At 33.4% G+C, this 22,410-nt stretch overlaps 1 protein-coding gene across 1 annotated transcript in view; it reads right to left on the bottom strand.

Annotated features, from left to right (window-relative positions):
- Positions 1–3,759: 3,759 nt before the first annotated feature.
- Positions 3,760–22,410, bottom strand: part of LRRIQ1 (leucine rich repeats and IQ motif containing 1) — a 117,953-nt gene continuing 99,302 nt past the window's right edge. Inside the window, exons 26-27 of the mRNA XM_068401738.1 lie at positions 18,588–18,708; positions 3,760–3,890 (exon numbers count right to left, since the gene is read on the bottom strand). Coding sequence (XP_068257839.1) covers positions 3,760–3,890; positions 18,588–18,708 — 252 coding nt within the window. The remainder of the gene's footprint in view (positions 3,891–18,587; positions 18,709–22,410) is intronic.

The raw sequence follows: 22,410 nt of genomic DNA, 5'->3' as shown, positions 1-22,410 counted from the left end.
AGTGACTTCAGTGTGTATCAAGGAAAGACTGTACCTCCATAAGTATACATTGCCACTATTGTGATGATATGACACTAAAATCAAAAGGATATTGATCCAGTAATTCCTCACAGTGCATACAACAGTTGTAGTGGGAGATCGAGTGGCAGTTTTGCACTCGTGGGTCTGAGGCCAGATTTGGACACCACTTGTAGCATGCTTTTGAAGAAAACATAAACATTACATACAGCGGACACTCCTTTAATGAATGCATGTTTGATAGGTTTATTAATAATTAATTATAATGACTTACTAAGTCAAAATGTGACACCAACTTACTCTGCACCAAAGCAATGTTTATCCTATAGATACATCGGCTCCCCGGTATTTATAGATCTGTTAAGAAATCTATTTGAGCAATAATCTTTTGAGTCAGCATGTTTATTGTTTAAGAGTGTCTAAACATGTAAGTAGGAAAATCTGCCTGTTATTCAGTGAGAAAAATTTCCTCATGGTGTTTTGTCATTCAGATGTGGGTTATCTGAGTACCATTAACACCTCGTTCATTCAGAATGTGCATTTTGGGGAGATTTTTTTTCTGTTGCAGCAGGTAATGATGCTCCTAATGCCACTGTTCAAAGGATGGAGGGTTTAAAGAACTACTGTGCAGATGTTCAGGTAAGTTGCACAGGAAAAGACGCTCCAGGGATCTGTTCAGGAGAGCTGCAGAAAGCTTTTCAGTTTGGCTTGGCGAATGACGCCCATCATAGGATCAGTGCATATATGCACCTCAGTTGTTTCATTCTTAAAAGAATGAACTTTTCTACATTTCTGAGACTCGAGCTTCATATATCCAAGGAAGATTTTTTAATGAGTTTATGCACATGAAGTCCCTCCTCCTTCATGTTAAGGGATCTACAGGGAACAGAAAAAAGTGCCGAGGAGATTACGCTAGTGAGCCGTGAAGAGGTCTGGAGCACCCTAAAGGCAGTGGTGCATCTAGAAATATGCAGTTTCAGGGATTTGTGGTGCAGGTTTTGCTGTGCCATCACTGTGACTCACAGCTGCTCTGACATCAGAACAGATTGCCAGAGAAACTTACTTTTAAGAATATGTTCTTGTCCTAAATGGGAATTGATGTATTGGGGGATAGGGGTGAAGGGGAGAAAGAAAAGAAGGAAAAATAAAAAAAAAATAAAGAAAAAGAAAACGAAAAAGAAAATGAAAAAGAAAAAAGAGAGAAGGAAAAGAAAACTCGAGAAAGACACAAAGAAAGCATGAAACAGCTTTCTGCTGTGCAAAACAGGGCTTGAAAAATTCATGTCATAAATATGTCACTACGTGTAACTTTTGTGTTACCTCTGACCTTACATACTGTAAGGTGTGACTATGAACAGCAGGCATTTGCCCAGATTTAGGGTTCCTTCACCTTATTCCTGAAAGCAATAAAGGTCTTTCTGCTATCTTGAACAGAAGTTGCACCTTGCACATTTATCCATATTTGACCAGACACACTGTACTTTCAACACTGCAATTCTTAAAAAAATGTGTTGGACACAATAATAAGACATCATCCTATTACACATCGCAATGTTATGTAATGAAAACAGCAACATGTTTTGGCATACTTTATAACTTCATTTCTGTTGAGTACCGTACTTAACCTATGCAAGACAACATCAACTATGGAATAGCAGACTAAGCATATTATGAACCTGAAAAGGCATGCCAGCAAATATTGTCACTCCTATTTGTAATTTAGTAAGTTGTACACTAAAAAGCTACTATTTTCCCTTTGCAAAATAAAATGCCTTTAGAAACGTTGCCAAAACTTTTTATTTAGGCTTGGAGGTATTTCTCATTCAGAAACACCTGGAAAGCAAAAGGGATCAAGTATGATGACTTTTATACAGCAGATCTTTTTCAGATATAGAGGTAGATATAGATATAGATCATATAGATATAGAAAGATTTACGAAAACTGAAATACAAACTTCTCTTATTTACAGTTGTAGTGATGTGCAGTATATTTTATGGATACTCTAGACAAATAGAGGGAATAATCTGCAAGAAGCATTAAACTGTGAACTGCTTGGTTTTGCACTTTGATCTCCAGCTAACATGTGTAACAGTGGTGTATCTATTTACTGACCACACTGTCGTGTATAGCGGCAAACATTTTGAACTAACAAAATTTTTCTCACGAAACTTATATCCTTGACGATACAATTGAAACCACAGAAGCTCCAGTGTTTGGGGGTGACATTTAAAAGTCATGATATAGCAGATCTGGAAATTCAGTTTAACACTTACTGCATACATCAGGAAATTAACTAGATAATTTAAGCACCTAATAATATTTTATACCCTGCTGACAACCACAGCATTTCTATAGTCAGGCTGAGCAACCTTCTCTGATCATCATTCCTCAGAAAGGTAAAGAAGTAGGCTGCACTGACTTCCGAAAAGTAAAATGATAATAAAAACAGCACACTGATTCAAAGGAGCAAGGTTATTTACTGGAGGTTTTCCATTAGATCAGCCATCTTTTAATCTGAAAATGAACACGAGTCATATGTGTATGTTAGCATAAAAAGCACCTCACAAAATAATGTCATGTGTAATTTAAGTACATTTTAAAAACAGCCACAACATAAGAATTTATGTTCTTTACTGACTGAAGTTTCAAGCCCCATTACCCTCCCCACCTCTCTCAGTCTGTAGGGGGTTGAGGCTTCACAATGCTGGACAAAAACAGATGAGGAAATACCAAAGACAGACTTCTCTAGATCCAATTAGCAACTTCTATGCTCAAAGTGGAAAACATTAAAATAATGTTAGGCTTTGAAATCAAAGAACATTTTCTGTCCTGTATGTTAATGGACAAAGCATTCACTAGAAGTAATGAGTTAGATACCCATGAATAGTTGAAATAGTATTTCTTCTCTTTCTCTAGATCACTTTGCACCATAAAACTTTTACACCTGTGTCTGAAAGAGTCTGGCTACATGAACAAATAAAGTTGGGTTAACAGTGTCGTGTAGATGTAATGTTACATTACACCAGAACAAAATGGAACTTAGTAAATTTATTTTTTTTCTTTAACCCTCTAGGAAAATGTTAGAAGTCCTTGAAAGTATAAAACTGTAACAGGTTGCTTTATCATATTATGACCATAATTCAGGAAGAAAGTTCTAGAGGACTTCTCATATTACTAAAAAAAGATAAGTGCATCTCCACCATTTGTAGGTTGCCATGAATTTTTGCTGCTTCAGTAAAATATTCTAAACAGACTTCTCTAAGAACAGCATTGCTGGCTGTTATAGCTCACAATGCAGTTTGCAAGCATGTATGTTATTTGTGAGAAAATGAGAATTCAGTGTTTTGATATGTGACATATATCACATGAGTGTCAACCATTATTACATTTGCACACCTCAACCAGTTCTTATAAGCAAGCCTAAACATTAACCATACAATCCTTATAGAGTCAATCAGTTCTGCATTCTACAGTACATGAACACAGAAGCAATTGAAAACACAAACTATGATAACTTACTGACAGGTATAAAATACTTTGCCCCCCCCAAAAAACCCAAACCACTGTAACCGTGTATAATAAAATAAGTCAAATGTAGTTAACCAAAACTGTCTATATTGATAATAAATGAGAATCCAAAAATTGATATTCACAGGCTTAAAAAGAAACAGCTCTCCATATGCTCTCCATATTTGATTAAATCAACTTGTTAAATTATTTCCAATATTCAGATAATATTTTTAAGCTTTTGCCTTTTTTTTGCCTGCTCCCCATCCTCCGCTGAGTTGCACTGGATGGTCTCGAAATGATATTCGTTCTTTATGAGATGGACCCAAACATGATTTTTCTGGAGTAGATGATATATTCTTTTCTAAACAATAAACAGACACGTGAAATTAACAAACAAACAAACAAAAGTCCCTGAATTTCACTGCATCATATTCTTTTTAAGATAACAATATGCATTAATATGTCTAATTTGATAGCCCACAACTTTTATGATTATGTATTGCTCACTGCTTTAAAAGTAATACAAGTATTTTCACAAGATAGTACGTTTTAAAAAACAAACTGCTGTCCATTTTGAACATATTTTAAACACATATAGAGATATGCAATGCTTTTGACACAGAAACTAGTAATGTCATTCATCCTTCAAGTGGATGGAGAACTAGTTCAGAAGATATATGTAATTAACAAGTTATTGTTTTACTGTATTAGACCAAATAAAAGAGAGATTTCTTTTTTTTCAAAGCCCAGGAGCACTTAAACTTTGATGTTGAATGGTGCCACAGCAAGTTTAAGCACACACACAAATACATGAAACGATCACTTTCATTGTCATGCACACAGACTTTTGAGCAATTCAGACAAAAGTTTCTACAAAATACTTATGACAATTATTTAAATAAAATAACCTGACCAAAGGTATGATCTTTATTTTACACAACACAATGCTTCTTTATAGGTGGAAATATCTTTCTTAGACATCTATAAAGAAGAAAGCATCTGTGGAAGACAACTCAAACTATGCAAGAGAATGATATGATGTTCACGGTACAGCAGTTTTTATATATATATATATATATATAAAACTAGTATGATAACTTATCAAATAAGAAAATTACAAAAGTCTTTTTGCCACCTATCAAAGAAGATTGCTAATTATATATTTTTAGTAAGTATTTTTGCTGTTTTAACTTTTTAGTACTTTTTAATAGCAAAATTAAATTTCTCACAATAAGTAGTTCAAAAGAATTAAAAAAAAGCTTAAATCAGACTGAATATAAGTCTGTCTACTAATATATACAGTATAGCTATAAATTTCAAACAGTAAGAACTTCTTTATTTTCTCATGAATATTTTTCTGTAGTCTGCTAGATCTAAATGTCAAGAGCTTTTCCCAGCCTACAGTTCCCTTTTTTATGAAGTTTTAAATTATTGCAAATGTATCTTACTAAATAATTCTCTCTTTTTGCAATCAAGACCTTTCAAGCATTTTTAACATGATCTCTGTTTGTTTTCTTATGGCTCTACAGATGTAGTCAATTGTTTTTTTTCTTAAAACACATAACTTACACTAAGTTAACCTGATAAATGTTCAAAATACTAATGTCTTGCTTTTACAGGATTCCCAGTTTCCTTGCCTTTGGATCCTTTTATTTAACACCTCAAGTGGTAGCAGTTATCTCTAGTGCAGAAAGGCTTTTGTTAAAGAGCAAAGAAAGAAGAGAGCTATTTAATCAAGCAGCAAACTTTCCATTAATTTTGACTGGGAACCATAACATATTCACTGAAGGCTGAAACCCTCAAATTAGTAAATTAAGTGGTTAATTAGTGAAACTCCAAAATAAATATAACGTGGTAATAATATTTAAAAATTTGCATCCCGTCTTTAATTTAAATAGATGTTTTCTGAAGTTGCAAACATTGTTAAACAACAGAAAGAATTAAGACTGGAATATGTTCTTAGTTAAAAAAAAAAAAGGAAATAGCTATTGCATGTTCAGACTGGAAAAGAAGTTTGGGGCCAATTTATGCTTGAGACTGACTTTCTTATGCACTCATCTTCAAGGTTGTATCAATGACCAATTCTTTATTTCTATATTTTGACAAAACAAATATTTTTTATTATGTTATTTTCAAAACAGAATAAAGACAAATGCCAAAACAAAACCATCAATAATAAATTTGAAAATTAGTTTAAAAGTGATAGAGTCAATGTAGTAAAAGAGTAAGTCAACCACATCCTAATTGCCTAATCTGGATTATTTCTGGACTAGCAACCTTACTTGGTTACAAACCTGTCTGTATTGCTAAATACTATTTTCATGATGGACTTCAGAAATCTGTAAATGTAGGTTTTCTGGCTTTCCACTTAAAACTATATGCAATTCATTGGAAGAGATATATTGCCCTTCCATTACTACGAAATGTGTATTATAATTCCATTAAAAAATCCCGAAAGACTTGCTGTAATTTGCTACAAGAAACTTGTGAAAAGTCTTCATAAATTAGTAATATAACCTTTTATTTTGGCAGAATAACAGCTGTATCTGCCATAGCTTGAATTGTGCTTTTCTAAAGTTCAGAGCCCAAAGTTCACAAATTTATTTTTTTTTATTTTTAATTGCAACTGATTTACACATTACTTAGAGGGTAGCGTAGTCAAATATTTTGTGAGCAAAATGTAATAACAATAATCTTGAGTGCATATAAGCTGTCTGACAAAACATTTTAGACTTGTCTGAGAATCATAGCTCAGGATTTGTAGACCCTCAGTAACAGAGCAGGATAACTTCCTCAGCCTGAAGGTATTTTCACAAAATCCCAGACACTCTAAAGGTGTAATGTCTCTGCTCCCTTGCATGCAGGTTTAACAAATCAGAGGCTATCCCAAAGTCTGACAGTCACAGCTCTCCTTTTTTTTATCCAGCCTGAAGTGATGGTTAGATTTCCTAGGGTCTGCTTTAAACTTTACTATACAGTAGGGACCTAGACAAGCTGAATCAAAGCATAGATGACTCTGTATTCTTTCTTTCCATCCTTCACACAGTTCTCAGCACTTTCAGCCAAATAAAATTAAACCATTGTAGCGAATGATTAACTAATTTAGAATGAAATATCCACAAGACAGGTTTGTTGTAAATCACTGCAAATCACTCCTTTTGAATTTCCCATCTTCCCATCTTTGAAATGGGCATAATTATGCTTGCTTTTCTGATAAAGAACTTTTGATATCTACTAAATAGTGCTCAGATATAGGTATTATTATCAGCATTGCTCTTCCAGTTATCAGCCTAACTGGAGTGACGAATGATAGAACTGGCATGGAGATCCAACAGCCTATTCCCTGAAGAAGAATTTTCAAACACAGATATGAGTCAGATTGGCATATAAACATAGTGAAATTTGCTTACTCCCATTCATATTATACCTAATTCTCAGACATTATACTTATATACTGCTAGTGGCTTAAATGTTAATTATGACTGAAGAATTATGTCATAAAGCAAAGAAACACCTCATTTACAATGAAGGTATTAGTCAAATATGAGAAATATTATTATTGCAGTTCTTCCTCCTAGAGTTTAATGAAAGAAAAAACAGAAAGAAAAATTAAAATATAGGAAGGAAATGAATTGCAAATATAGGACTTACCTGATTTATCATACATGTGCCCACAAATTACTATGCTTATTTTTAAATCATGTCTTTTGCTATTTCAGTGAAAATCTAGGTATGAACACTCTTTTGGTGAAGTAAAAGCAGCTTTGTACTTATATATAAAGTAAGCATCTAGGTAGAGTCTTACAAGAAGTAAAAATATAACATAGAAATTAAAACTAAAACTCAGGGTTTTTTTGTCAATACCTGTATTTACAACAGGTTTTCTGATTCTACATTATTCAAACAAGCAATTTTTTCCTTCAGAAATATTCAATAAAGACAGATCCATTAGAAAATGGTTAGAATTTTGTCTAGATCGAGGGGATGAAGGAGAACAAGAGAGTCTGGTAAGGGATGACAATGCCACTTTGAATTAAGAGACTGAACCTAGAAATGTTCCTTAAAAATCCAGCCTTGTTTTTCTAAATAAACAAACAAACAAAATTTAAAATGAATAGGTAACTGAATCCTTATTATATTTGTTTCACTTATATTTGTTGTCTTTACTTATATTTGTTGTGCTTTACTACTTCTAGTTGGACATAAATACATTTATACCTGCTCAGGGGAAGTTGTGCAATTTCACTGCTTTATGAGATCTTTTATTTTAAGAAAAGGGGAGAAGATAACAAAAAGTGGGGAGGACACCTAGTTCAATGTACAGAAAAATAAAACAAAGACTCACCAAAAGCAGCGATTGATAGCAAACTAAAACATTTTGCATTTTTAAAATGTTCTACCAAGCATATACCTGAAGTGTTGCAAGGTCAGATATTCAGGTATTATGAAAATATTAAAAATCTCTGTGAGATCCTTTAACTGTTCCTCAGGGTGTACTTTATTTGAAAGTCTTACTTTACACCGCAATACACTTTTTTGAGAGAGCTTATAGCTTTGTCTTATAGCCTTATTAATGATGTGAATAATTTTTACATCAAGCTTGGATTTGCAATACCTCCATTTTTCCCTAAGCTGCAATGTGTCTTGCAAATGAATGGTTCACGTATTAGCATATATGAGTGAATAAAATTACTATTATCAGAACTTTTTTAATTGGTAAAATAAAAGGTGACATTTACAGTCATATTTGCTGTAAATATAAAGAGATCTGTAAGGCATATCTTTCACATACACATGGTATGCACATGTGTATTTGTGATTTATGAATAATTCTAAGCATGATCTTAATACTTTCTTTTCATGTTGTGTTCCATGAGTGTATTTGTAGCAGGACTTACCCAAAGGCAACAAGAGAAAGATTCACATTGTTTCAAGCCCATATTTAAGTATCTTTGCTAAATATAAATTAGAACTATTACATTGGTTTTCCTCTATAAAGTACTGATATTTTTGACAACAATAATAATAACAATGATAATTTTTACTATTACTGGTACTAGAATTAAATAGAAACTGGCAAGAGTATTAAGTATAATTTAACATTATATACAGTTATTCTAATACCCACTCATACGGGAACAAAATCTTAGCCAAGAAAAACAATTTAATTTCTCCCATTCCAAACTAGGCTTTGGAAGACAGGTTGTAACAGTTATTTACTGTACTTTCATTTAATTGTAATATTTGACTATATGAAGCTCCAGTATAGTCTGAGAGATTTTCAAGTGCCTATATATATCAAATAATAATTTCTTTTGAGTATGTGCTGAAAGCTTGTCTTGGGTTAGGTTAACATGCTTCTATTTCTAAGCAGTCACTTTTCTGTTGTTTAATCTGTTTTCTGCTATTGATTTGTTCTGGTCCTTTTTGGTTAAAGCCTGGGTCTTTTAACTAATGTCAAGGTTTACATATCCTCTGTTTTGATAAGTAATGCAATATGTAAAATGCTTTGAATGAAATTCTTGGTGTCCAAGAAGAAAAGCTTTGTTAAACAGGTTATGATAGAAATTTTATGATGTATAGTAGACGTCATAGGGCATTTATCGATTCACCTAACATTGTGTGTCTGGAGATATAATTTATTTCAAAGTCCTTACCATATTGTACTACTTAAGAGCAAATACAGCATAAGAAGGCATGGAGAAAAAACTTCAACTTTTTAATGAAAGTGACCAGAACGAATCCTTAGCAGCAAAGCGTTTACATCAATTTAAGCTCTGGAAAGAAGTTAGGTTCAGCTGGTCTGTGAAAAAGGTAAATGCTACAATCTTGAAAAGTTACTTTTTAATATTGTAACGGGTGGCAATACTGAAATGGGACCAAAAATTTTTTTCTTAGTTGCATTATTTACATCAAAACAAAAATATATTTACTGTGTTGCAATTTTACATTAAATTTTTATATTTCACACATATTTGAATAGCACTGAGAAGCCTCAGGAGCATCTTATAATAAATCCCACATAATATATAAAGATATGTCTCCTTTCCATTCGGAGATTTGAAGATAAAACATATTCATGATTAATTTTTGTTTTTTGAGCAAATGATTAATTTTGTCTGTAAATCTCCTTGACTATGAGCTGGTAGGACTAGAGACTACTCTTAAAAATTTATAGAAACAATGAACTTAAATACCTTTGTTTATCAAACATTGATGTTCTAACCAGGTCACGCTGATAGTTGCACACTTAAATAATCTGAACTCTACAATGTGACTCAGTCACATGGAAGAATTCAGAGAGATAAGCATTTACAAGAATAAGTTATAAACATTTATTAATTGCCATTCTACACACTTAAAATAAAGAACATAATAAACATAATGCTCCAAATATGTTCCTGTAAAATATAACGTTTTCGTAACTACAAACAGGACTTTTAGCATCATCAGTTATTAAAGCCCAATATTTGTTTTGTTTTACAGCTCCTCATCTATTCCCCAATTTTGACCATTTAGGATGAAATTTTACATACTGGGTATCTGCCTTTGGTCAAAGTTTTCTGAAAGGTCAGTCACTTCTAAGAAAATATGTGAAATATTTATGTTGCCCTTTGCAGAGGGGACTTGAAGTCTGCCAAGTAACAGAGCCTTGCTTTTAGGATCTGTCCAAATTTGGATCAAGTATATACAAACTGAAGTTTCTACATAATCGGAGGAGAAGTTCTTGATTTTTTTGGCTATATTCCTTAAAATATAAGTCATCATGGAAACGTGCTTTACCATGATGTTACACGGAGCTAAGCAAGACTATTCCTAAAAATATTGCTGAAGATCATGCTGGGTCAGGGAACTTAAAAGCCTGCTTGTTTCATGCTCTCTGTGGCAGATGGAGCCTAGCTACAGGAAACATGGAAGGGATAAGAACCAAAGCTCCTACAGGAAGGAGGATGAGAGAAGAGGCAGAGGGTTGGAATTAAAACTTGAGAGAGAAATGAGACTGACTTGGAGTTAAGGTTAGAGAAACTAAGGCTAACTTGGCAAACAGTACCCTGACATAGATGGCACAAGAGACTAGAATGACTTGATAAATAGACTGACATTGAGAGCAGAGAGAAAACGTGGGAAAGAAGTAAGTTGTGAATTGGCAAAGGGGAACTGAGGAAGAATAAAGAAGATGGATTAAGGGGCACTAGATGGGCTCTAACTCTCAGAATTTACATAATTACAAGAAAGGAAAATACAGGTGATTATAGGAAAGGATACAGAGAATAAGTAGATTAAGAGTCTGGACTCAAGATCTGCCTAAATAGTACACTAAATCAGGCCAAATTTGGAGGAGATTTAAACTAGGAGATGATGAATCTGAGGAATACTGGCAAGGAATAGCTGGATGCAAAAGGGAATAGAGAGAGAGAGGAAAAAGGTAATCAGACAAAGAACTGCGGAAACAAACACAAGACTCAATGGCAACTGTGGAAAGGAAGCCTAAGAGTGGATGGGAGAGGAAGCTTATGCTGGGATGAGAAGTTGGAGGAACAGAAAAAAGAATTGTTCATAGTAAAAGAAAGGATTAGGGAACACAGGTGTGGAAAAGTCAGCAACGAAAAAGAGACAAATTAGAAGGAAAAAAAAACAAGGAAAGAAAGATTGTATTGAGGAAAAAATCTATAGACGCATCTTTGCCATCCAATGCAACAACTCTGTAGCAGTCCACCATTCATTACTGGGTCTTTCTGTGCAAAGACTTGAGAAATATTTTTGAAGCTACCTGACAAATATCCCACAGCAAAGGAAACTTAAAATTGTTATTATTTACTCATATCATATGACAGAAATCCTTGTGGTGGGTCTAACGGTTCCAAGGTTCCAAGCTGGTATCTAAGTTACATGTAAGTCAATGTCTCTGAATAGATTTTCTCTTTAAAAAACCTGATTTCTCTTTAAAAAAAACAACCCCCTCCCTGACAAGAACCCCCAAACCCTACTAAAAGACTATCAGGCTGTAAAATTAAGCACTTAAAATTTAGGAAATGCCCCTGTGTATCTGTTACCCATAGTTCTTGAATTATTTTCATAATTCAAAACACAGATGATGAAATTACATGAGATAATGTATCATTTTTCTCCCTAGCCTGCTAAATTTAATGAAAGTAAGTTCTAAGTGCCTTTTAAAATCTACATTTAGGTCATTTTTAAAAAATATATAACCTCAAAGTGAATTAAGCAGCATTATCATTCTGTAGTCTGTTCAAAAAGATTAGGTATGTGCTGCTCAATAGTTAACTAATACATAGAAAAATATGCATCTCCATAATAATTTCAAATGGTTAGGAAAGCAGCATCTTTCAGCTGTGTTTAACAACTAGAAAAAAGTCCTGATCCTGCAGAATATGTAAAATTTGCATGCATGAGTATTCTCATTATGCAAAACTATACACAAGTACTTTCCTGGTCCAGATTTTCTTCTTAATCACACTTACCACTAGTCAAATTTTTAAAACATTTGGGCATGGAAATCAATGGAATTACACTGATGAGCCAGGCCTATATGTGTTTTTCCTTAAATTAAAAAAAAAATGTAAGCTATTGAATTGCATACTGCAAGAACAGGGAAATACTCAGATATTATATCTGTGAATAGAAAAAAAACAGTCAAGATTTGAAGTTTTTTTGCATTGTGTATTAGATGTATGTATCATACTGAAAACTGGCTTACTGGCTTTGATTAAGCCAGGATTCCACCTAGAAATTCACTTTTACCTTCATCTTACCTTAATTTTTGACAGAAGTCTTCTTCTCAGGTAGATAATATTAAGCTAAATAGCTCTCTGCACACATAAACGGTGATACCTATGCTGATATACTTCACTTCCAAACACAGGATTTATATATATACTGGAAAGAAATTCATGGTACATACCTGATTTTTCCTGCTTTCACCATTATAAACTGTTCATTGAATTTTTAATAATGTTTCTTGAAGGACTAGTGCACTTCTATTGTTACTTGATGCAACATCTCCCCAGTTAAGAAAAGAAATCAGTTAGTGAATTTAAGAAACTCTGAAAGAATGAGTTAGACCTACATTGTCACCAATTATCTTTATTTTGTGAATTAATCATTCCACCATTTGACATATCGCTTGATTTTGTCACCATACTGTAACTAGTTTGTCGTTTACATGGCTGTACCTGTGTTCATCTGTAACATTACTCCTTTGTTGACACGGCAGCTTCAAAATAGTTTATCCAGTTCACAAATGAGGAGGAGGCCCTTTCCTAACAGTTAAACATCCTTTCCTCAGCAGATACATAAACATTATACAAAGATGGTATATATCATGATTATTATTTCTGCCGATAGGAAAATTGATGTATATAGATTCAAAATGACATTCCTAATATCGAATTAAAGTCAAATACTTTCTCTCATGTGGATAAAATGTATCCTATCAACACTATACATCTACCATACACAGAAAAGTAGGTTTTAGTATCTAAGTCTACACGTGAATAAGTTCCATTGTGCTGTGTATTTTCACATGTAGGGCACCAAGCAAAGTTCAGTATACTGAAGAATATTTAAAATATAATGAAGATTATTGTACTGATTTATTATTTTCTAATACAGCAAGTTTTCTCACGGATTATTTAAAAGAAAGCATCAACGTCAGATGAAAAATTTGGAAGTAACACAACACTAAAATTAGGAGTTTTATCTACCTGCACCATAAGTTCGCAAGATATGAGCGGGTCTTGTTTGGAAGTCATTAAAGAACTTCAAATTCATATAGAGTTGTGCCACTGCTAAATTATTCCATCTCTCTGCACAGTTTTTTGCCTGGGTACCATTCTATTCTAACATGTCCAAGGGTTTCCAGACTTAGGCTATTTTGCATTCTTTCAGCCTATAACATAGGTTTAATTACTTTCTTAACAGTTTTCCTCTGACCATGTAAATATGTGCTATGCATTAGTGTATGGTGGATTGACAGCTTTTTTCTGAGGCATATTTTGTATTCTGGTAAGATATACAGAGGTATCTGCGTGGAAAAAAATACTATGTTGAAAGGATGTTCAAAACAATATTCATGCTTTTCTAGTAGGTATCAAAGCCTGGTAAATTTTAATTACTTCAGAACTGTAGAACCCTTTCTCATCCATTTTATGCCTTCATTTTCTGAGCACAGAAATATTAATAGTAAGGAATCATGTCACTGTCTTTTATTGGACAAAAAGCTTGTCCATTAACATTCATGTGGTCATATAACCAGATGTGGCTTACAGACAGAGTTCTTTATTCCTAAAATTGTGGCAGCAGTTGTGATTTCTAAGGTAAATTGCGTTCAGCATTTTGCTGACAATAATAAGTAATCTGTACTGTAAATATCCTCTATAAATTTACAGCTTTTCTACACATTTCTAAGGAGAAAGCATAGATTTTAGCATTATCTTCCAGGAAGTCTACTAAGGAGGTAAATGCCGAGAAACTGAAAGTACCTTCATATTTGATCCCGTGTTTCTCAAATGTTTCTTACTCAGTTTCTATAACATGGCAAAGTTGCAATTCAGACTGCATAAGCAAAAAAAAAAAAGGCAGAAAAAAAGAAAGATGGAAAGAAAAAAAGACCACCAGAAACCTCTTGGTAAAATATGAGTAAAGGCATGAAGAGAGAGCTTAAAAAATCCCACAGAGGGAGTTTACAAATCCTAAATGAAAGACAGCAGTTATGGAACTAGAATATATAGACAATACTAATGCTAAGGAGAAAGGAGCAAGAAAGCAGGAAGTTTTAAAGGAGTGAAGCTGTACCATACACTGGTACAAAGTTGAAGACTTTCTAAGGACTCTCATTATCAAAAGAAAGGAAGGCAAAAAAAATCAAGGTGGGGGTTCTGTTAGGAGAAAAATAAGAACTGAAAGAAAGATGTAAAAAGGAAAGTGAAATAACAGTCAGCTTGTTTTTTTTTCTTTGAGTTTGAAGTCTTTCCACTGTAAGAAAGGCATTATTAAACTTCATTAACTTAATTTCACTGACTAACAGAATGGTAAAGTTCGAATTTATCTGAGAAATGAAATTGGTAAATGTTTTGTAGTCAAGATAGTATTTATGGTCCATTTTTCGAATGAGGCGTGATTAAGAAATGACAAGATTCAGGTCTAAATTTTTAAAATTTTTTTCCCTGGAAAGCAGTGTTTTACTGATATCAGAGGCTCCCTGAAAGACTAGAATTTAGGGAAGAGAAGAATTAAGAATTCTGGGCAGTATTTTAAGTATCAATTAGAGGCATGGCTCCCATTGCATTCCACTTTCAAATTCTGGTGCTTCTGGAAATCCTTGTCAAAAGATTGCAGTTCATAAGACAAGAAGTACAATGAAAGTAAAGTTTAAGATTTGAAGAAAAAAGAAAACCACAAAATTGTGATGAAAGGTAGACAATGTAAATGTATAGGAGATTCATGTAAAGGTCCAACATTGGTTGGCTAGAACCAGATTAGGACGATAGAATGGAGTTCATGATTGTCATAGCCTACTCACAAACTGGACATTAGTATAAAGAAAAATTCATCCTGTCTAGCTAGGCATAAAAAAATAATTATTTAACTTTTAATTCTTGCAAAATATTTCTATGTCCGTCTTGCAACTCAGTGCTGACTACATTACTAGTGTTCAGGAAATTATTAAAAAAAAATATAACCAGCAATTCACACCAATATTTATGGAGTTAATAAAAATAGCAATAAGTGTAGGACTGATACTTGAATCATGCATAACTCTTGACGGCACATCATGGCTCATGTATGTGTACTACAGAGAAATTATCAGGGAAAACCAACTTTTTTTTCTGTCCTTCTTTACAAAAGCAAGGTAAGTTTATGTGAAACTGAAAGGCAGAAAATATAATCAGCAAAAGGTCATTCTAACTCACTTAATTTTGCAATTTATTGGCACAAGGTACCACAGAGATTAAGATCTTAGCACTGGTCAGACAAGAATGGACAAAAAAAAACCCCAAACAACCCACCCAAAAAAACCACCTCAAGAAACAGAAAAGAAACATTAGTTACCAGAAAGCATAAAGAAATAACTATGATTTCTGGAAGGAATGTAAACTAGTATATTTGAGAACATAACGCATTGGCCATCAACAGACGCAGGGTCCTAAATTAGATAGGTAACTAATTAGTCTAACTGAACAACTGCTACTCTTTCTTTAGGTTATATACATTTTTTTACTTTTTCTTTTTTTTTTTACTTTTTTAAATACTGGGTGAATTTAACCCACAGTCAGTTTTCCCTTTGAACATATAACATGGAACCACATCAAATACTTCAGTACACAAACGCTTTCCTTAAACTGAGAGATAGTATGTCCACAGCATTTCCTTTATTCCTTAATTAGTTTTGTTTTGTCAAGGAACAGAATCAAGTTAGTTCACGATTAATCTACCCCATCCAGGTTTTTCAGAGAAAAATAGTAAATTTGGGTGACAAAATCCTTAAAAATCTTTAACGAGGAATTCTAAGGACCTGCCCTTGGAAAATATGATCGACAAAAAGTGCATCAAAGTTGGGCAGTTCCCCAAAATATTTCTGGAAATCTTGACCTAGCCTTTCTAAAAACCCTCTGAATTAAAGGGTAGTAACTTTTAAACATTGTATGTTTTGTCTTTACAAAACCATGATTATTCATGTACAGTCATGTCCCTTCAGTATATAAAATGCATTTTATTTCAGTATCATACATATATGAGGGTTTTTTTAATAAATATACTTAAAAATGATTTATCCTGCATTTTTACACCTCACTTTTCAGCCCAGAGGATCTCAACAATTTATTGATACAATTAATGAATTACAAATTATATATTAGAAACTTATATGATACTCCCAACTCTGATACATACTAATATCTCTCAGTTGTATGGCACGGTTTGCTGAAGACTTCCTATGAACAATTAAAAAGAATTCTGAGCAACAATCAGGATATGGATGTTGCAAAGTGAACTTAGTAACATTTTATTAATTAAAGCTTGTCAAATCATTGAGGTTGAATTCTCCTGAAAAAATTATGCAAGAACTTGATTTAACAATTAATTCCAATGGGAGCACCTCTAAGGTCACAGCATTTTTTTCTAAGCTCTTCTGTAATACACTTGCAGGCTAACTCAAAGGGAATACGCCTACTAAAACACTAAAATACTTTCTAGGCTTCTTCATTAAATATTTCAGAAAGCAAAACCAAGAGAAACAATACAACAGGAAAGTATTTTATAATGAATATGGCACAAATAAAGGCAAATTTCTAATGTTTTCAGATTAAGGATACCACAGGGCTAACAATTTATTTTTGATCATTGAAAAGTAACAGTCTTTGGCAAACAGAACGAATATAATAAACATGTTTATACACTGCATATAAATTGTACAAAGATAATAGTAATGTCTGGTTTTATATATAATATGCACTACAATTTAATGTATCAATCATCACTGTTTAATTTCTCAAATCCATGATGAAAAAAATCATATAGATGCACATGCAGAAACGTATATAGAAAGACATAAGACCTGAGCCTTTTTTTCTTTAGTTCCTGGACTACTGAAAGGAGAATGAATATGTAATTGTGCTGTAGTAGGTGTGTATTTTATGAAAATACATATATATTACCAGACTCTGTAAACTGTCTCTCTGTCTCTCACACGTATGACTCTGCCAGTTGATTGTTCTTTCCTTCGCCCTTCCTAGTCTCTTCTTTTTGAAGGTATAATACAATGACACTTTTTTCTTTACTGTTCCCAAGCTCGCTCCTAACATGGGCAAGTTCTACTTGCCTGTCTTCGTCAAAAGAGCTTATTCTTATTTATTTTTCTGGATGGTGATATAATGTAGGTTACAATCTAGACAGCAGTTATACATTAATATGAATGCAGTGTATACTATTTAACTCAATTATTCAAGATATGCATACATTCTATTCTGAATATATGAATATAATGTCAATTTTGCCATTGACATCAGTATCTTAGACTTGTCTCATCTAAATTCAGGATCTTAGTAGTTAGGAATCTCATCTAATTTAATTGGTGGGGCTTCATCACTAGCCAATGGAGAGAAACAGGAAAACTCAGGACACAATTCATTCTTTTTTAAGATGGCAGGCAGAGAGAAAGAAAGAATCATATTCCTTCTCCATGGGTGCAATTAACTTACACTGGGATGATAAATTTTATCTAATCTAATTTTAGGAATATAAATCAAGTGCATAAGCATGGACAAATTGTACTCACTGTTATTTTTTGCCTGTGGTGGACTAATATAATGTAAATAAATCTTTATTCTAAAGCCTTTACAAAGTATGTCAGAAAAATAGAGATAGCAAGTATTTTTACATGTTTTCCTTGAATTTTAATTTGTTTTTCATTGAAAGTGAAAAGTCAGCATATGTGAAAACATAATCAAAAAAGCAAATCCAGCAATTACATATAATTTATGAAATAATCTGATTTCTATTTTGACATAAGGCATTTCAAGAAACTTCACTAATTAACAGTTTTAGTAATTCAATAATTTTGCCAATTATTTAATACTGCTTATATTTTCTGTAACGTACATTTTTGGGCTTTGGAGTTATACTTATTTAGAAAAGACATGGCACACACATTACAGAATATAGTATGTCACAGTATTAGAAATATGTTATATTTAAAAAAACCACATATTTTTCAAACCTCTTCTGGAAAAAAAATGGAGAACATTAAAAAAAACACTCTGTTTTATAATTTAGAGAAAAGATAATTTTTTAAGACCTTGATCATCAGATGACCTAGCATACATCACAGGGAAATTCCCATGGGTTAAAATCACAAGAGGAAACTCTACTGATATTAATGACACAGTTTTTAAACAGAACTGTATAAAATATATGAAAAGGTTTTAGGTAAGAAAGAAAGATAAGTAGCATGTGTTATTAGGGATTACAAGCATGCTCAGTTCCACCTAGCATTTTAAAGTGATCTTTAAAACTGATATTGAAAAAAACCATAACTTACTTGAAGATCTTGCTGAGTGTCTGTGTGGCTGCTTATTTTTTTCTCTGTTCTCCGTCAAAGCACTTCCACTGGCTGTGGAAACAAGGTCTAAATCCGTGTCTTCTCTGCTTACAGGTCTTGCCTGGAAGCAGTGGGAGAGAATGTACACAATCATGAAACAAAATATAACATTTTCTGAATGCAGCTCACATTACCCCAAATAAACAAACAGGGTCTGTCAAACAACCTTCTTCAAAATGATACCACAATCCCTTATTGTTGCCTAGACAGAACAAATGCACTATGTCAAAGCATTTTTGTAAATAAGAGACGATCTTAAAATTGTGGTTTGTGATCTGAGTCAGTGCAACAACAAAAGAAAACATTTTAGTACAGTAATTTTGAAGAAAATCAATCTTGCAGATGGCTGATGAAACCTTAAACAGCTTAAGATCATTTACTGACCAGTCTATAATTTAAGCTATAGTTGAATGTCAGAGATGTCATATTGGATTATTTTCTGCAATATTTATGTTTTATCCAGGACATGTATCAGTTCAATCAGTCAAGGGCCCAGTAAGTAACTTAATCTTTTAGTTTTTTGCTAAATAACCATAACCATCAAACAGCATTTTAATTATACTTTAGGTAAAAGTATTATCTTAATTATAAGCTTCTAGCATCCAGTGGTAGCACATTTTGGCATGAGGCATGTTACCTGCACATAAACATGGCAAAACAGAAATGAAAATCACATTTCATTTTAGCAACGGGTCCTTGTTTTGGGAACATGTAGGGTGAAGGTTAAAAATCCTGACCTGGAAGATACCATAAACTGTAAATGATAGATTGTTAGTTTTGCAGAAATGACTTCACATTTACTCAACAAGAACTCCCTTTCCTTGAAATGAAAAGCTATTCAACATCAAAAGCAGCCATCTAACAATACTGTTGACTAGATACTGAGGGTCAGTAACAATGACAGGGGAAAATCAGACACTGCAGAAGAGCAGTCTACAAAATTCCCAGTGCAGAGCCTGTCAGCTGGAAGTACTGAACATAAGAACATAAGTTTTCTAGTCTCTGGACCTTCAGAAGCAGAGCCCAGGAGGCAGACGAAGTCCTTCCTCTATCTGGGCTCAAAAGCTCCAAACCCTTTCAGAAGCTAGGTGCCTAACTGACTAGTGTCCATTTTTTATAAAAACAACCAACCAAACAAAAAAAAAAGGAAAGACTATGCCAGTGGTAACATTACCAAACCTTTGTATAATATTGTAGTAGCTAGACTGCTCGATCAGGAATCAAGAGACTGGGTCTCAACTCCTTCCTTGGGGGGTTGAAGTCTGCAGCTCCCTTTTTCTCAGGAAAATGCCATTACTATAAAGTTGTAGGCTATTCTGGAGGAGACGATCTCCAGACTTCCTGTTCAAACCAGCTCACTGTACCAAGAGCAGCATTGCACCAATGCAGACAGGCTTTGTAGTCCAGTCTAACTTAGAGAACTCAGATGAAATGGAGACCTGTTTCATTTCTTTGTCTTCACCTAGTCACTGTTTAATGTCAAATTCATTAAAAAGTTCATGCATTTTCAAACCAAGAACTCCAAAGATACAGAGATTTTCTGCTCTTCCTTAATGACTGCGTACCTTTTGTGTCAGCACAGAAAGTTTATCCCTTGTTTTCTGACGTTTGCCTTTTAATATGTTTAATGACCATGATTTTAAAGTTTTGCTTTGCATAGGTAGCAGGCTGTATTATTGCTGTTAACATAAATATTTTATTTTCTCTTCCATAGCAGTGTCAAGAAACTTTGAAAAGGGTAACAGTTTTATCCTGCCAACTATATTTTTGCCCTTAATATTTACAGTCGCTTTAAGCTTATGAGAGCTCTGTATGTTCAAAATCTTGAAATAGAAAGCTTTTAGTCTTTCCTTAGTAGAAATAATGCAATTGTGATGCTCAGAGAGATTAAAACCAACAGAATTGATCACTCTTATTTCCATCCAACCTGTTTCAACACACAGTGGAAATTTTCTAATGTCCCAATTCCCAAAGACCCAGGAGGCCACAGTATTTTAAACAACTAACTTTTCCATGGAATTATTATCCAATCCTAATCATCATAGAATCTGAGACTTCATCATCTTGTAGACAACAATATTCAGTGTTATATGCTAGATTTTAATATGGCTGTCTGGCTCTCTGATGTAAAATATTTGTTATTTTCTTTCAAATAAAGATAAGTGTTTTCACCCAATTACAGTCAGAGTAATATTTAATTACTGGAGCAAACTTAATTTCAGGTTTGTAAAGAACCTGACTGAAAGTCCTCTGAAGCTAATTAAAACCTTCCCTTTTACATTTATAGCTTAGAGCCAAAAATTTAGAAGACGTTTAAGATACTAGTACACCTTTTCACAGAGTGCAGTATCGGACTTTCAGCTGTAGCGATCACCATATTTAACTCTTCAGACTTTTTGCCCTTAGTTTCGTTACTATAAGTCTTTGTTTTCCAAGTCATTGGAAATTAACTTCAATGAGGAGGAATATTTGCCTTGAATACAGCTCTGCATCTGAATATTTGTCTATTCCTATGTTAAATTATCAAGATACTCTGTAACCTTCCAAGGTAGAAAGTGCTTTTAAATTCAAGTTATATCTTAATGATTTGGAGATACTGATTAATAGTGAAGTAGTTAACCATGGAGGTAACTTCAGCTACATACAAAGATGAATCAGGAAGTCTATCATTCAGCAAAATCATAGTAATTTCAAGTGCCCAGTTTAAACTGTAAGTAAGTCAGCATGCCTTCCTAAGCACTTATGTAGTAGTAAGCAAAATCATCGAAATGATCAAGATTAACATAATAAGGTCTTAGATTTACTGCAGGTTACTACGTAGGGGTTATACCCCAATAAGAAGGGCTAAGACTTTATTGTTAATATGCAACCATTGAAATATCATTTTGTATCCATGAAAAAGAACGTCTTAAATTCTTGGAATGCTCACAAATGTCAGTAATAAAATTATATTGATCTAGTACTTTCAGAATGCAGGCTTATATAAGACATACAAATTAGGGATACTATTACACACCAGGAAAATTTATGATTGAGCATATGACATATGAATAAAATACGGGAAATGCCCAGGAACGCTTTCCTCTTCTAAATGTTTTTTTTTCCATGTACGTTTTCCTCTTTCTTTCAGTTTACCAGAACTTTTCCTACTTTTTCATAACGATTGCAGCTAAGTGTTAACTTCATTTTTGTCATGATTTCATAGCTTTTAACTGAGTTACTGTGCACAAGCATTAGGAGTATGTTCACAGTTGACATTTCAACCTTTAAATTTCAAGAGAACCCGTATAAATTTAAAAACTATAATTCTCCAGCTGTCTATGTGTACAAGCCACATGATTATTTCATTGCTGATATAGTGCTGCTTTCTGCATTAGAGATGCATTTTATTCCTTTTTCTATTTTTTTGACCTTCTATTGCATTTTTCTCTGTATTTCATTTATGTGGAACAGCTATGTAATCATGTGGCACAGGCTGTGACAATCCTATAACATTGCCAATTATGTGGGCACACCACATAATACTGTTGTGGGGTTGCAGAAGTATTTTGTGGACAGAATTGCTTACTGTAAATAATATCCAATCTACCTATGTGCACATATGCTTACCGATAATTACATAATGTGTAATTTAGATAACATTATTAGATTATGATTTGCTCAGATTAGAGCAATTACTGTTTTAGACTTTACCTAACAAATAACTATTAGTGGTGCTGCAACCAAAACCCATCACAAGTTGCCTGGTTCATGTTTTCAGCCA

This window comes from Nyctibius grandis, chromosome 5 (assembly GCF_013368605.1).
Source record: "Nyctibius grandis isolate bNycGra1 chromosome 5, bNycGra1.pri, whole genome shotgun sequence".
In the NCBI taxonomy this organism is placed as follows: domain Eukaryota; kingdom Metazoa; phylum Chordata; class Aves; order Nyctibiiformes; family Nyctibiidae; genus Nyctibius; species Nyctibius grandis.
Note: the sequence above shows the minus strand (reverse complement) of the source record. Positions and strands in the feature narration are given on the sequence as shown.